Source organism: Acinonyx jubatus, chromosome A3 (assembly GCF_027475565.1).
Source record: "Acinonyx jubatus isolate Ajub_Pintada_27869175 chromosome A3, VMU_Ajub_asm_v1.0, whole genome shotgun sequence".
NCBI lineage: Eukaryota > Metazoa > Chordata > Mammalia > Carnivora > Felidae > Acinonyx > Acinonyx jubatus.
This window is the reverse complement of record NC_069388.1, coordinates 23,489,567-23,503,612: the sequence shown is the minus strand read 5'-3', so window position 1 is coordinate 23,503,612 and position 14,046 is coordinate 23,489,567. Positions and strand designations below refer to the sequence as shown.

Here is a 14,046-nt window from a genome sequence, read left to right as displayed (position 1 = left end):
TTCCACACTGCAGTTAGTAATCTTCTCAAAACAGAAATCTGAGCATTTCCTGCCCTCTACTTCAAATATTTCAGTGGCTTTCCATTGCTGTTAAATTAGAAATCAAAATCCTTAACACAGTGAACAAGGGCTTCCATCATCTGGTCCCCAACCAGACCCCCGGCTCCACTTTTCTTCCTGAATTTCCTTCTCCACCTCCCAGACATAATGGCCCCGCTTCAATTCACTGCCTTTGCCACACTCTCTCCTGCCATAAGGCCCTTGTACAGGCTGTACAGGCTGTTCCCTCTGCCTGGAACACTCTGTCCTTCCTCACTTCCCTAGTTGACACTTGCTTCTCTTTCAGATCCCAACTTAAATGTCATTCTCTCTCCCTTCTCTCTCTGCCCCTCCCCTACTCTCACTCTCTCTCTCTCTCTCAAAATAAATTAACTTAAGAAAAAAATTAAAAAAGAAAAATTATATCTTCAAGGTGATCATAATCATGTAAATACTATTAATATATAAAAAGGAGAAGGGGTGACAGACCAGAAATAGTGAAATATGGATAAAGTTGTTAAATCCTCTCTTGTGGCCTTTTTAAGGAGGATGATTAAGACTTGGAGTCCTACAGAATTAAACTCAAGTCCTAGCTCTGCCACTTCATAGCTGTGGACCCTGGCCAACCCATTTTACCTCTTCTCAAAATTTATTTTGAGAGAGGCAGAGACAGCATGCGTGGGGAAAGAGCAGAGAAAGAGGAAGACAGAGAATCGCAAGCAGGCTCTGCAATGTCAGTGCTGAGTCCAATGTGGGGCTCAAACCCACGAAACCGAGATCATGACCTGAGCCGAAACCAAGAGTCAGACTCTTAACCGACAAAGCTACCCAGGCGCCCCTGCCATTTTACCTTTCTAAGCAATAGATTTCCTGACTCGAAGAAGGAGTAAAGGATGTACCCTATGGGGTTGTTAGAAGGGTTAAACAAGATAATACACACAAAGTGCTTAGCACAAGCCCTACACATAACACACTAACTAGTTACTGCTATTTTTATCACTGAACATGTCCAATTAGAATGTAAGCCTCTGAAGGGGCACCTGGGTGGCTCAGTCAGTTAAGCACCTGGGTCTTGATCTCAGCTCAGGTCATGATCTCAGAGTTCGTGAAATCAAGCCCTGCAGTGGGCTCCGCGCTGACAGTGTGGTGCCTGCTTAGGATTCTCTCTCTCCCTCAGCCCCTCCCCTGAGCATGCATGCACACACTCACTCACTCACTCTCTCTAAAATAAATAAACTTAAAAAAAAAAAACCCACCACATTTATGTTTAGAATGTAAGCCTCTGAAAACAAGGAGGGTCTCAAAGTCTCTGTATACCCCAGAGAGTTCTACAGGCCTATCACAGTTCTGTGTTCATGACAGGTGTTCTGTAAACATCTGCTAAATAAATGACCCTGAATACATTTGGAATTCATCGTTTCCCTCTATCTAGCTGGGCGACCAGAATCTGAAGCTTTGGAATACGGAGATGAAAATAAAAGGCCCAAGCGAAGAACTTGTTTTTCGCCCACAGTCAAGCTGCCAAAAGAGGAAGGATATTGGTTGCACAACCATGGTGAGGTAAAGGAACAATCAAGACACTTACCAGCAAGGTGTCCAGGGCATCAATTAGCGTCAGAGAAAAACTGTAAAAGGACAGAAATTCCAGCTGCTTAGTAAGAAAATCAAACACAAGCTATGAAGGTTGCCCCAGATCAGATACCCCCAAAACTAGTAAGTGAGGCACAGTGATGACTCTTCCCGTCCCAGTTTCCAGTCACAACAGAGAAACCCTAGTGAAAATTACCAAGAAGCTCTGACCCATTTAATGCACTTGGGAGGTTGGGCTGATGTAGCTCAACTGTGGTTAAACATATCACCTATATTCACTGGCGTTCTTCTCTGCCATGGGGAGGCAGTATAAGATTGTGGCTAAGAGCACAGGCTTTTCCACATCTAGGAATTTATCTCAATGTGCACAGAGCTGTATGCTTGAGAATGCTCATGGCTGTACTGTTTAGAAAAGCAAAAAGCTAGAAATAACACAAACATATACCAGTTGAAGAGTGATTAAATTGTAGTACATTTAAACAGAAAACTATGAAGTTGTAACAAAAAATTGTTATCTATTGTTCTATGGGCTAATATTACAATATTCAAATTATATTGTTAAATGAAAAAAGATGAAGGATAGAATAGGCAGTGAGGTATGTTTCTATCTGCATTTTCAAAAAGAGATATATAGACAAAAAGCAGATTAGCAGTTGTTTGGGCCAGTGGTGGTGGAGGAATGAACTACAAAGCAGCACAGAGAACTTTTTAGGATGACAGAAATGTTCTCTATCTTGACTGTGATAGTGGTTACTAGATGCTTCAAATGGGCACATTTTATTACATGTAAGTTACGACTTTAAAGAGTTAATTTAAAAAGATACACATACACATATGATGGTAGAAACCAAAAATATTTTGGGGAGGATACACAAGAAAGTTAATAGTGGTTGGAGTTCTAGGGTATGTAAGAGACTTACTTTATTGTATATGATTTTTTACTGTTTGAATTTGCCTTTTGCTTATATATATTTTCCAACTAAAAAGAAAAAAAAAAAGGAAAGAAAACCAACCCACATTTTGTTGATTACTTAACCTCTCCAATCCTTAGCATACTCATTTGTAAAATGGACAAAACAACACTTAACCCCTAGGGGTGTTGAGAGAATTAAATGAGAAGACACAAGTAAAATGCTTAGCACAGTGTTTAATCAATGTCAGCCTCAGCTAAACGCAATGATCTTTCACTCAGCAAGGAACAAGACAGAGAATTCCACCTCATAAATTTTTATTCTAGTGGAAGTAAGAAAAACAAACTAGTAGCAAGTGAAAATGATAGCATCAGAGAGTGAGAAGTGCTAATAAATAAAAAAATAAAATAAAATAAAAGGGGTGATTTGTGAGAGTGACCTGTAGGGGGTGGGTAGTTAAGGGAGCTAATATTTAGGTGACATTTTGAGCTGAAATCTCAAGAAGCAGTCAGTAATGTGAGGGTTATGGGGGAAGTGTGTTTCAGTTACACTAACAAATGCTCTGAAGAGTTACATCCCCTCCTGGGCCAGTTTAACCAATTACAAAATGAAGGGGTTGGGTCTTCTGATTTCTTGGAAACCTTCCTCGACAGCCTAGGACTCCAGAGGTTTGTCCAAGTCCCCAGGCTGGTGCCTGGTACTGTCATGGTTGGAGCTCAAAGGTCCAGTCCACCAGGCTAACCCAGGCTTTTTCCACAGTGGGATCCAACTTTCCAGGAGGCTGGGTGGATCCTGGTGGATTGGAGGGAACGTAGCCTCACCCTCGCTAGCTTTTCTGGAATTGGCGAGGAGACCGTGAAGCCACCGGCCCCAGGTGACCCGCCCGCCTAGGAACCGTACTGCCAGACCCCAGCCGCCCCCTTGCTCCTCCACTCGCACTACCTGCCCCAGGTGTCGTGCCCGTCACAGGTGAGAGGTCGCAGCTCGTCGTAGGGAAAGGCATTCTCGAGGTAGCTGTCGTAGGCGTGGTAGAACATGGCCTTGACTCGCTCCCTGGTGCGGGGTATGAAAAATGAGGCAGGGGAAAGGACAAGAATAGGGCGGAAAATGGGAATCACCACCTGAGCCCAATGGCGGGGTCTGAGCAGGTCGGGGTGTCGGAGGGGAGGGGCGGGGGAGTCCTAGAAAGGAAAGGGACCCGGTCTGCGCTTCCCCTTCCCCAACTCTGGAAGGGATAGGAGCCTGACCCCTTTCACCTGTAGTGGGCGGGGTCGGGCGCGGTGCCACCTGGACCTGGCGCACCATGGTGCAGGGGCAGCAGCGCGCACAGGAGGCCGAGCGGGACAAGCAGCCGGAAAGGCATAGAGCCCGTGTCCTGTCAGCGCCGCCGCCGCGGTAGCAGCCACCGCCACCCGCTCATCCTGGGAGCCTCTGCGGGTTGTTCCGGGAATCCGCGCCACTGCGCCTGCGCGCCGGGGAAAAAAAACAAAACAAAACAGTCACCCACTTCCGGACTACAAGTCCCAGAATACAATGGGAGGCGGAACGTCGGCAAAGAGTATCTTGGGACAGTCTCTGAAGTGGAAATCAACGTGGCTGAAAAACAGTGGCTACTACAGATACTATGATTAATTAATGTTTTAGTAACAGCATTTGTTAAGCGCTTATTGTGTACTAAGACTGTATTGAATACTTTAAATACATTTTTTTTTCAACCTCCTTATAGACATAAAGACAGGACAACAGGGACTCAACGTTGAGTGGACGTGTATAAAGAATGGATGAATAATGTTCAGACATTACCATTATTAGGCATATTGAGTTTCCCAAGGCAGTTCCCTGATGATTGTGTGAGGTACAACTTACTTCCATTTATTTGTCCAAAGCTGCTACTCAATATTTCCAGAAATCCCTTTAAGTTCTACGAATTGACGAATTCTTGTCATTTCTTTCCTCCCATTTCGGATGAGGTCACATAAGTATGGTCTCTTCAGTCTCCATCCCAACTCAGAAGCTTCCCTCTCCCAAACCCCTGGATCATCTCAGTGGTAGCAGGCATTTAGAGCATCCCAGATGAGAATGAAGACCCTGGGGCGCTATAGCTTTGAGAGGTTTGAGACCAAGTTTTCCATTTGCCTTTTGGCAATATCCCAGACTTTGGTCAGTTCCCAGACTATGGTTAGTTTATAGCAACACCCATGAGTTTGGGCAGTGTGATGTGCAGTAGAATCAGTCCTGGATTTGAAGTGAGATCTGGACTTCAGTTTCAACTTTACCACTTACAGCCTCTATGTAATCCCGGGCAAGCCTGTCCCCTTATCTGGACCCAGCTTTCTCATCTAAAAAATGAGGAGTTTGGGCAAATGGATATATGAGATCATTTTAACTTGAGCTGTCTGTGATGCTAGGATGGCCATGCTGTTTGCTGAAAAGCCAAATAGAAGTGGCAGCCAAGTTCCTTTGAGTTGGAATGAAGGTGAGTTTGTTCTCCTTTGGTCCATCATCCTTAAAAATATCCCTCAGATAGATGTCCCCAAATGCCATCAGTCGATATGAAAAGTAAAACTCTGGGGGCACCTGGGTGGCTCAGTAACGTAAGGGTCCAACTTCAGCTTAGGTCACGATCTCGTGGTTTGTGAGCTCGAGCCACACACCAGGCTCTATGCTGACAGCTCAGAGCCTGGACCCTGCTTCAGATTCTATGTCTCCCTCTCTCTCTGCTCCTCCCCACTCGTGCTCTGTTTCTCTTTCAAAGATAAATAAACATTTAAAAAAATAAAATTAAAACTCTGACTTCACGGAGACAGCTTGAGGTAGTACAGTATAGAGGTTTAAACTGTGGGCTTTAGATTGAACAAACCTGACTTGGAGTTACTACTAGCTCCATCACCTATTAGGAGTGTGGTCCCATCATTTTGTCTTTTGAGCCTCATTTTACTCATCTGTAAAATAGGAATAATATTAGTACCTCCACCCCCAACAGGATTATAAGGATTCAGTGAGCTAAAGTGCTTGTCATAGTGCCGGGAAGAGGAAACACTAAAAAAAAAAAAAAAAAAAAATTAGGATGTTTTTGGAAATTCTTCTTGGAAGGGCCAGATGCTAGGGAAAGGAGACAACAGTAAACTGAGACTTGGATAACAGCACAAGGGCACTCTATTAGTTTCCTGTGACCACTGTAACAAATTACCACAAACTTGGTGACTGAAAGCAACAGAAATTGATTCTCTCTCAGTTCGGGAGGCCAGAAGTCTGAAATCAGTTTTACTGAACCAAAATCAAGATGTTGGCAGGGCCACATCCCCTCTGGAGGCTCAAGGGGAGCCCTACCTCTCCAGCTTCTCCTGGAGAAGAGAAAGTTGCTGGCATTCTTTGGCCTGTGACCATATCACCCCAATTTCTGCCTCTGTCTTCACATCACCGTCTCCTTCTCTGTGGGTGTGTCTCACTACTCCCTCCACTTGTCTCCTATAAGGACACTTGTGATTGCATTTAGGTTCCACTTGAGTAATACAAGGTAACTTTTTGAGTAAACTCCATACTCTTTTTCAAAGTGGCTGCACCAGTTTGCATTCCCCCCAACAGTGCAAGAAGATTCCTCTTCCTCCACATCCTTGCCAATACCTTTTGTTTCTTGTGTTGTTGATTCTAGCCGTTCTGACAGGTGTGAGGTGACAGCTCATTGTAGTTTTGATTTGCATTTCCCTGATGATGAGTGATGTTGAACATCTTTTCATGTGTCAGCCATCTGTATGTCTTCTTTGGAAAAATGTCTATTCATGTCTTTTGCCCATTTTTAAATTTGATTATTCATTTTTGGGGTGTTGAGTTTTATAAGTTCCTTATATATTTTGGATACTAAGCCTTTACCACATATGTCATTTGCAAATATCTTCTCTTATTCTATAGGTTGCCTTTTAGTTTTGTTGATTATTTCCTTCACTGTGCAGAAGTTTTTTGTTTTATTTTATTTAGTTTTATTTATTTAAATGATCTCTACACCCAATGGTGGGGCTCAAACTCCCGACACTGAGCCAGCCAGACACCCCAGAAGCTTTTGATTTTGATGTAGTTTATTTTTCCCAATAGTTTATTTTTGCTTTTGTTTCCCTTGCCTCAGGGGACGTACCTAGAAAGAAGCTGCTATGGCGAGTATCACTGCCTGGAGCACCTGACTGGTTCAGTCAGTAGAGCATGTGACTCTTGTTCTTGGAGCCATGAGTTTAAGCCTCACATTGGGCATAGAGTCTACTTTAAAAAAAAAGAAAGTTACTGCCTGCGTTCTCTTCGAGGATTTTTATAGTTTCAGGTCTCACATTTAGGTCTTTAATCCATTTTGAGTTTATTTTTGTGTATGGTGTAAGAAAGTGGTCCAGTTTCATTCGTTTGCATGTTGCTGTCCAGTTTTTCCAATGCCATTTGTGGAGGAGAAATTCTTTTTTCCATTGGATATTCTATACTGCTTTGTTGCAGATTAATTGACTACACAGTTGTGGGTTCATTTCTGGGTTTTTCATTCTGTTCCATTGACCTATGTGTCTGTTTTTGTGTCAGTACCATACTGTTTTGATTACTACAGCTTTGTAATATAACTTGAAGTCTAGAACTGTGATGCCTCCAGCTTTGCTTTTCTTTTTCAAGGTTGCTTTTGCTACTCGGGGTCTTTTGTGGTTCCATGTACATTTTAGGACTGTTTGTTCTAGCTCTGTAAAAAATGCTGTTGGTATTTTGATAAGGATTGCATTAAATGTGTAGATTGCTTTGGGTAACATAGACATTTTAACAATATTTGTTCTTCTGATCCATGAGCATGGACTGTCTTTCCATTTCTTTGTGTCATCTTCAATTTCTTTCATCCGTGTCTTATAGTTTTCAAAGTACAGGCCTTTCGCCTCTTTGGTTAGGTTTATTCCTAAGTATCTTACTATTTTGGATGCAATTGTAAATGGATTTGATTCCTTAATTTTTCTCTCTGCGACGTCAATATTGGTGTATAAAAATTCAACAGATTTCTGTACAATGATTTTGTATCCTGAGACTTTACTGAATTTGTTTATCAGTTCTAGCAGGGTTTTTTTTTTTTGGTGGAGTCGTTCAGGTTTATAGTATCAGAGCATCTGCGCCCCCCCCCCTTTTTTTATGTTTATTCATTTTTTGAGAGAGACAGAGAGAGAGAGAGAGAGCACGAGTGAGAGGGTAAGAGAGAGAGGAAGACACAGAATCCGAAGAAGGCTCCAGGCTCTGAGCTGTCAGCACAGAGCCCCACATGGGGCTCAAACTCACGAACCATGAGATCATGACCTGAGCCACCCGGCACCCCTACCCTTATTAATCCAAGGTGTTATAGGCAATAATTTCTGCCCTTAAGAACTTGAAGGACAATGTGTGGCATACAATGAAAAGTCCAAAGTAGTCAAGCCACAATCCTTTCTTTTGAAGTGCTTGCAATTTGGGTAAAAAGGAAAGGTGTCTATTGGAGAATATTTGGAATTATAGAGTGTTCACGTCTTCCTGTGGGTGAGCAGAGTTTGAGGATGCTCAGATTGTATCAGTTCCCAAGGTGAATGTTCTTGGTCTCTGTGCCAAGCAGAATAGGCTTTGGACTAGTGGTCAGAAGCCCTTGGTTCTGTATGGTTTAGCCATCATTTCTGTGTGATCTTGAGCAAGTAGTTCTCCCTTGTGGGGATTCAGTTTTCATATCTGAAAAATTAGAGAATGAGGCTGCCTCTCAGCGTAAGGAAAATATTAACAGATTCATGCAGAGTTACTGTAAAAAAAAAAGTTGGAAAACAGAATTCCACATGCGTCAACTGCAGAATTTTCTTCCAGAAACAATCATAAAGCAGAGTAAAACTGTAGGACAACACTCCAAATGGCATTTGACTATTTTCCAACTGAATAATAACCAGAATAATGCTAATAAGAAAATGCCCAAAATATATTGATAATAGGGAGGGGAGTTCTATTTTTAATTTTTTGAGGAACCTCCACACTGTTTTCCAGAGCAAGCAATAGCACTGCTCGGAATTTGTCCAAGGGATACAAGAGTGCTGATGCCTAGGAGCACATGTACCCCAATATTTATAGCAGCACTTTCAACAATAGCCAAATTATGAAAAGAGCCTAAATGTCCATCAACTGATGAATCGGTAAAGAAGATGTGGTTTATATATACAATGGAATACTACTTGGCAATGAGAAAGAATGAAATCCTGCCATTTGCAGCAACGTGGATGGAACCGGAGGGTATTATGCTAAGTGAAATAAGTCAATCAGAGAAATACAGATACCATATGTTTTCACTTATATGTGGATCTTGAGAAACTTAACAGAAGACCATGGGGGAGGGGGAGGGGAAAAAAGAGTTACAGAGAGAGAGGGAGGCAAACCATAAGAGACTCTTAAAAGCTGAGAATAAACTGAGGGTTGATGGGGGGGTGGGAGGGAGAGGAAAGTAGGTGATGGGCATTGAGGAGTGCACTTGTTGGTATGAGCACTGGGTGTTGTATGGAAACCAGTTTGACAATAAATTATATTTAAAAATATATTGATAATAGAAATCACTTATAGAGCAATTTACTATGTTTCAGGCACTGTTCTTAGTACTTTACATGTATCAACACCACTAATCATCACCACAACCCTCTGAGACAGTATTATTATCACCATTTACAGATTTTAAAAAATAAAAGCACAGATTTTAAAAACTGGAGAGAGATTTAGTAACAACCACCTCACACTGAATAAGTGGTAGAGGCAAGATTTGGACCCAGTCTATCCTGCATTGATGAAATTAATCACAAAGGCATAGATAAAAGGCCAATACAGAATAGAAAAGTAGAGATTTGATTGACTTCTACAATGCCCTTCTGCCTTAGTTTCATATGATTCTACATTCAACATTCTTTTCCTTTTTATTGGAAAGTGAGAGTAAAAGAGTTCAACTCCCTGAAGCTGGAAGTCAAGACACTTTAGTTCTCTTTTGACCTGGTTCTCTTGACTACTTTTAGCAAGAAAGTCTCTGGGAATTCCTTTTCTATTTTAGTATATGTGCTGCCAAAGCAAGCACTGAGAATTCCTTTTGTAGCATCTGGGGCCATGTGGTTCAAGCAGATTCTCCCAACTCCCAGCAAAAAGCTTGTGCACTCCACACTTTGGGTCTGCCAAGAAATAACTAGTTTTATTCCTGGGAAACTTTCCATCTGTTGCTTTGTAGAAATGTTTGGATTTCCGCTGTCTCCAGCATGTCCATGCATTTAGAACACTGATTCCTCAGTCAGAGCCCTAGGAACATGTTTTACAATGCTCGTGTTCCGAGTGAACTCAGACCCATGGCTAAATTTGCCTAGAGAAACCTAACCATCCTGGGTGTATTTAGGCAAAAGTACAGAGTCAAGAAGTGACCACAGGTGGTGTCATAGTTCGGCCAGTCCCAGGCCCTGGGCCAGATTACAATCTTTGAGATCTCAAGCCTTGAAAATGGTGTCCATCCTTGATGTGCAATTCAAAACAATAATAATTCTATACTATAAAATAAATGGAAGCAATAGGCAAAAAGTGGGAGTGGTGCAAGTGTCCACTGATGCACAAATGGATAAACAACATGTGATATAAATACAATGGAATATTATTCACCGTTTAAAAGGAAGGAAGTTCTATGTGCAACGACATGGATGAACCTTGAGGACGTTATGCTAAGTTAAATAAGCCAACCACAAAAGAACAAATATTGCAAGATACCACCTATATGAGGCATCTAGAGTAATCAAATTCATAGAGACAGAAAGTAGAAGGGTAGTTTCCAGGGACTTGGGATGAGGGAAATGGATTATTGTTCAATAGGTATAGAATTTTAGTTCTGCAAGATGAAGAGTTCTGGAGATGGATGGTGGTAATGGTTGCACAACGTGACTATACTTAATGCCACTGAACTGTGCACTTAAAATGGTTAAATAGTAGATTTTATGTCATATGTATTTTACCACAATTTTTTAATTAAAACAATGGAAAAAATAAATGGATATGGTCTAATACGTTTCTGGCTTTTCCATGGTCTACTTCACTGCTCTTTGGAAATATCCATTTCTTTCAAAGAAAATATGTCCGTATGGGGGTGGGGGTACCTCCTCCACTGATGTCCAAACCAGATACTTCTCTCTGCCTATTTGGTGATACAGAATTAGCCAGATACCACCCCAGCTTGAGGGAGGGAAGAATATAGATATCCTGCAGGGATCCCCCTTCAGCCAATCTGCCCTGTAGGCCCCAAACTCTGCTGCTGGAGAAAAAGAAAAAGTCTAATCCAATGAAAATCCTTTCAGCAAACATTTATTGACATTGTATTTATTTGTTTGTTTGTTTGTTTGTTTGTTTTGAGAGAGACAGAGACAGTGCAAGTGGAGGGGGAGCAGAGAGAGAGGGAGAGAGAATCCCAAGCAGGCTCCGTATTGCCAGCACAGAGCCCAACTAGGGGCTCAAACTCACGAAACCACGAGATCATGACCTGAGCTGAAACCAAGAGTCGGATGCTTAACCAACTCAGCCACCCAAGTGCCCCCAGCAAACATTTACTGACGTTATAATAATAACAGCAACTATTAAATTAAACTTACCAGTGTTAAGAAAAACCATCTGAAACGTGTTACTAAAATAAAAAGATGATTATGTGACCTTTTAATGTCATAATAAAGTCTTGAATGTCAAGTCTATTTAAGAGTCATCTTCAATGCTACATTATTTACACAATCGGTTAGGGCACAGACAGTTTATAGTTCTGTAAAGCAATAAAGCTGATGATTTCCTTTTTGTCTGTAGAAAAGACAATCCCAAAGATTACGGTTTTATTACCCTGTAAGACATTAATCCATTTTGTACATAATTTATCAGTCTCATTTTTTTCAACATTTTTTTCTTTTTCATTGACTATAAAAGCTTCAGTTTTTATATTCTATTTTGAACTGACTTTGTCATCCTGCTAGTCCCTTTATTAACGAGCTAAATGAAACTTTAACCCATGCTCCCTGTCTATTTGTACGAGAATGATGTTTTTTGCATGTTGAGAATTATCCTTGACACTAAATATAAGATCTGGGGTTAAGCAATTCACAGACCCATGAAACCCCTTTGAGAGAAATTTCTATTCTATCCCCATTTTCCAGATGAGAAATCTGAGGCACAAAAAAGATTAGATAATTTTTAAGGGCCAATTATTTTGTGAGTCACAGTTTTCTCTCCTTCTCTGGATGTCCTATTTATTTGTTCATTCATCCAATAAATATCTATTGAGCACTTACTGTGTGCCAAGTACTCTTCTAGCCTGGTGATACAAAAATGCTAAAATACATTCCCTGCCACCTTATAGCTTTTGGTGTGTGGGGCAGATGCTTAAGCAGACAATTATCATGGAAAGAATTAAGGGCTATGACGAGGGCAAAGAAAGGGCTATAGTAGAACAGAAAGAATATTCAACTCAAACTGTGGGTATGAAGTCAGGGAAAGCTTCCTGGAGTAGGTGGCACCTACTCTGATAAGTGGTAGGGAGACCAAAGAAAGATGTGAGAATCACCTCAAGAAAAAGTCTCAATTCCTTAGATTAGAGGACAAACTCTTCATCAGACTCCTGCCTACCTCTTCATGTCACATCTCCCTCCCTACCACTGTTCTGTTTTGGCCATCCTTAAGTACTGCTAATGTCTCGAGCATGTTGTATTACTTCTCCTTTCATATTATATTATTTTGCACTTTCTTCTCCCTCTATATGAAACACCTTTTCCCCACACCTTCTGTCCTATCCCCACTCCCACTGCTCACTTGTTCTGCAGGACCAGCTTGGGTATCGCTTCCTCTAAGAAAAGTCCTCTCTGACCCCAGACTAAATCAGAGGACTCTACTCTCATAACTTAGATGACCCCCATACTTCTCAGCCCCAGTCTCCACTTCCCTGGCCCTCTTAGTACTTATCCTATTGTATTATCATTATTTATTTATATGTCTCTCTCCCCTACTCGATTGTCTCTTCCTAAGTGGAGATCTTGTCTATTTCAGGTCCTAGCACACTGTAAGTGCTCAATAAATGCCCACTGAATAAAAGAATGAAGCAGCATGTGAACCACGTTAGAGGAAATAAAGGAAGAAGAGAAGATGGCTCACAGAAACTTTTAGAAATAACTTGTCAGGGGCTGCTGGGTGGCTCAGTCGTTAAACATGTGACTCTTGACATCAGCTCAGGTCATGATCTTGCAGTTGTGAGATCGAGCCCTGTGTCAGGCTCTGTGCTGACAGCATGGAGCCTGCTTGGGATTCTGTCTCTCTCCTTTTCTCACTCTCTCTCTCTCTCTCTCTCTGCCCCATCCCCTGCTCATATTCCCTCTCTCTCTCTCTCTCTCTCTCTCTCTCTCTTTCTCAAAATAAATATTAAAAAAATAAACATTAAAAAAAGAAGAAATAACTTGTGAGCAGCTCAGAGTACCCGGAGCACAGAGAGAAATAGCAACAGCTACGGACTGAGCTAACAGAAATAATATGTGCCTAGAGCTGTATTAAGTAATTCGCTTATACTAGTTCATTTCCTTCTCACGACAACTATTATTCTTCCTATTTTAATGATGGTCTCAGAGAGGCCAAATGGCGTGTCTTCAATCTAACAGCTAGCAAGTGGCAGAACTGAGATGTGAACTCAGGCAACTTTACCTGAGCCCATGTTCCCATCCTATGTCACACTCTATATGTCTGCTCTGGGTCCTAGAAGGAGGGAGTAGGCTGAGAAAAGAGCACAAAGATGCTCTCCAGGAGTTTAGAGTCCAGGAGAGAAGACAAGGGATAGAATGTGACAATGTAACTACAATGGGAGGTAAAGTTCTTTCGGTTTTGTAAGAAGAGCAAGAAAGAGGTCATTTCTAGCACCTGAGAAGGCTTTCAGAAGGAGGTGGTGTCAGGGCTTTGAAGGAGTGGGGAGGATTTGGAGAAGTCCAGAGACAAATAGCCCAAGAGTAAAATATACATAGACTGGATAATACTTTACAAGAAGTTGTTTCATCTCAGTAACGCAAGGTTAGTTTAACACTAGAAACTTAATTAATGCACTTGCCACATTAACAAGTTAAAGATGGAAACTTGTATGATCATTTCATTAGATTATGAAAAACTCAAAACATTTATGCTAAAAACTCAGTAAACTAGGGGCACCTGGGTGGCTCAGTCAGTTAAGTGTCCAACTTCAGCTCAGGTCATGATCCCACTGTTTGTGAGTTCAAGCCCCGTGTCGGGCTCTGTGCTGACAACTGGGAGCCTGGAGCCTGCTTCATATTCTGTGTCTCCCTCTCTTTGCCCTTGCCCTGCTCACACTCTTGCTCTCTGTCAAAAATAAATAAAAACATTAAAAAAATTAAAAACTCAGTAAGCTAGAAATAAAAGGAATTTTAATCCAATAAAGGGTATCTATTAAAAAATACAGCAAACATCATATTTATTGATAAAAAGGTGAAAGCTTTCCTTTTTATTTTTATTT

The 14,046-nt window shown here is 41.4% G+C and overlaps 1 protein-coding gene across 1 annotated transcript in view; it reads right to left on the bottom strand.

The window, feature by feature from the left end:
* Positions 1 to 14,046, bottom strand: part of EDEM2 (ER degradation enhancing alpha-mannosidase like protein 2) — a 120,336-nt gene that overhangs the window by 26,781 nt on the left and 79,509 nt on the right. The window contains exons 3-5 of the mRNA XM_015071129.3: positions 3,797 to 4,005; positions 3,483 to 3,593; positions 1,625 to 1,664 (exon numbers count right to left, since the gene is read on the bottom strand). Of these exons, the coding sequence (XP_014926615.2) occupies positions 1,625 to 1,664; positions 3,483 to 3,593; positions 3,797 to 3,903 (258 nt within the window). The 5' untranslated portion in view covers positions 3,904 to 4,005. The remainder of the gene's footprint in view (positions 1 to 1,624; positions 1,665 to 3,482; positions 3,594 to 3,796; positions 4,006 to 14,046) is intronic.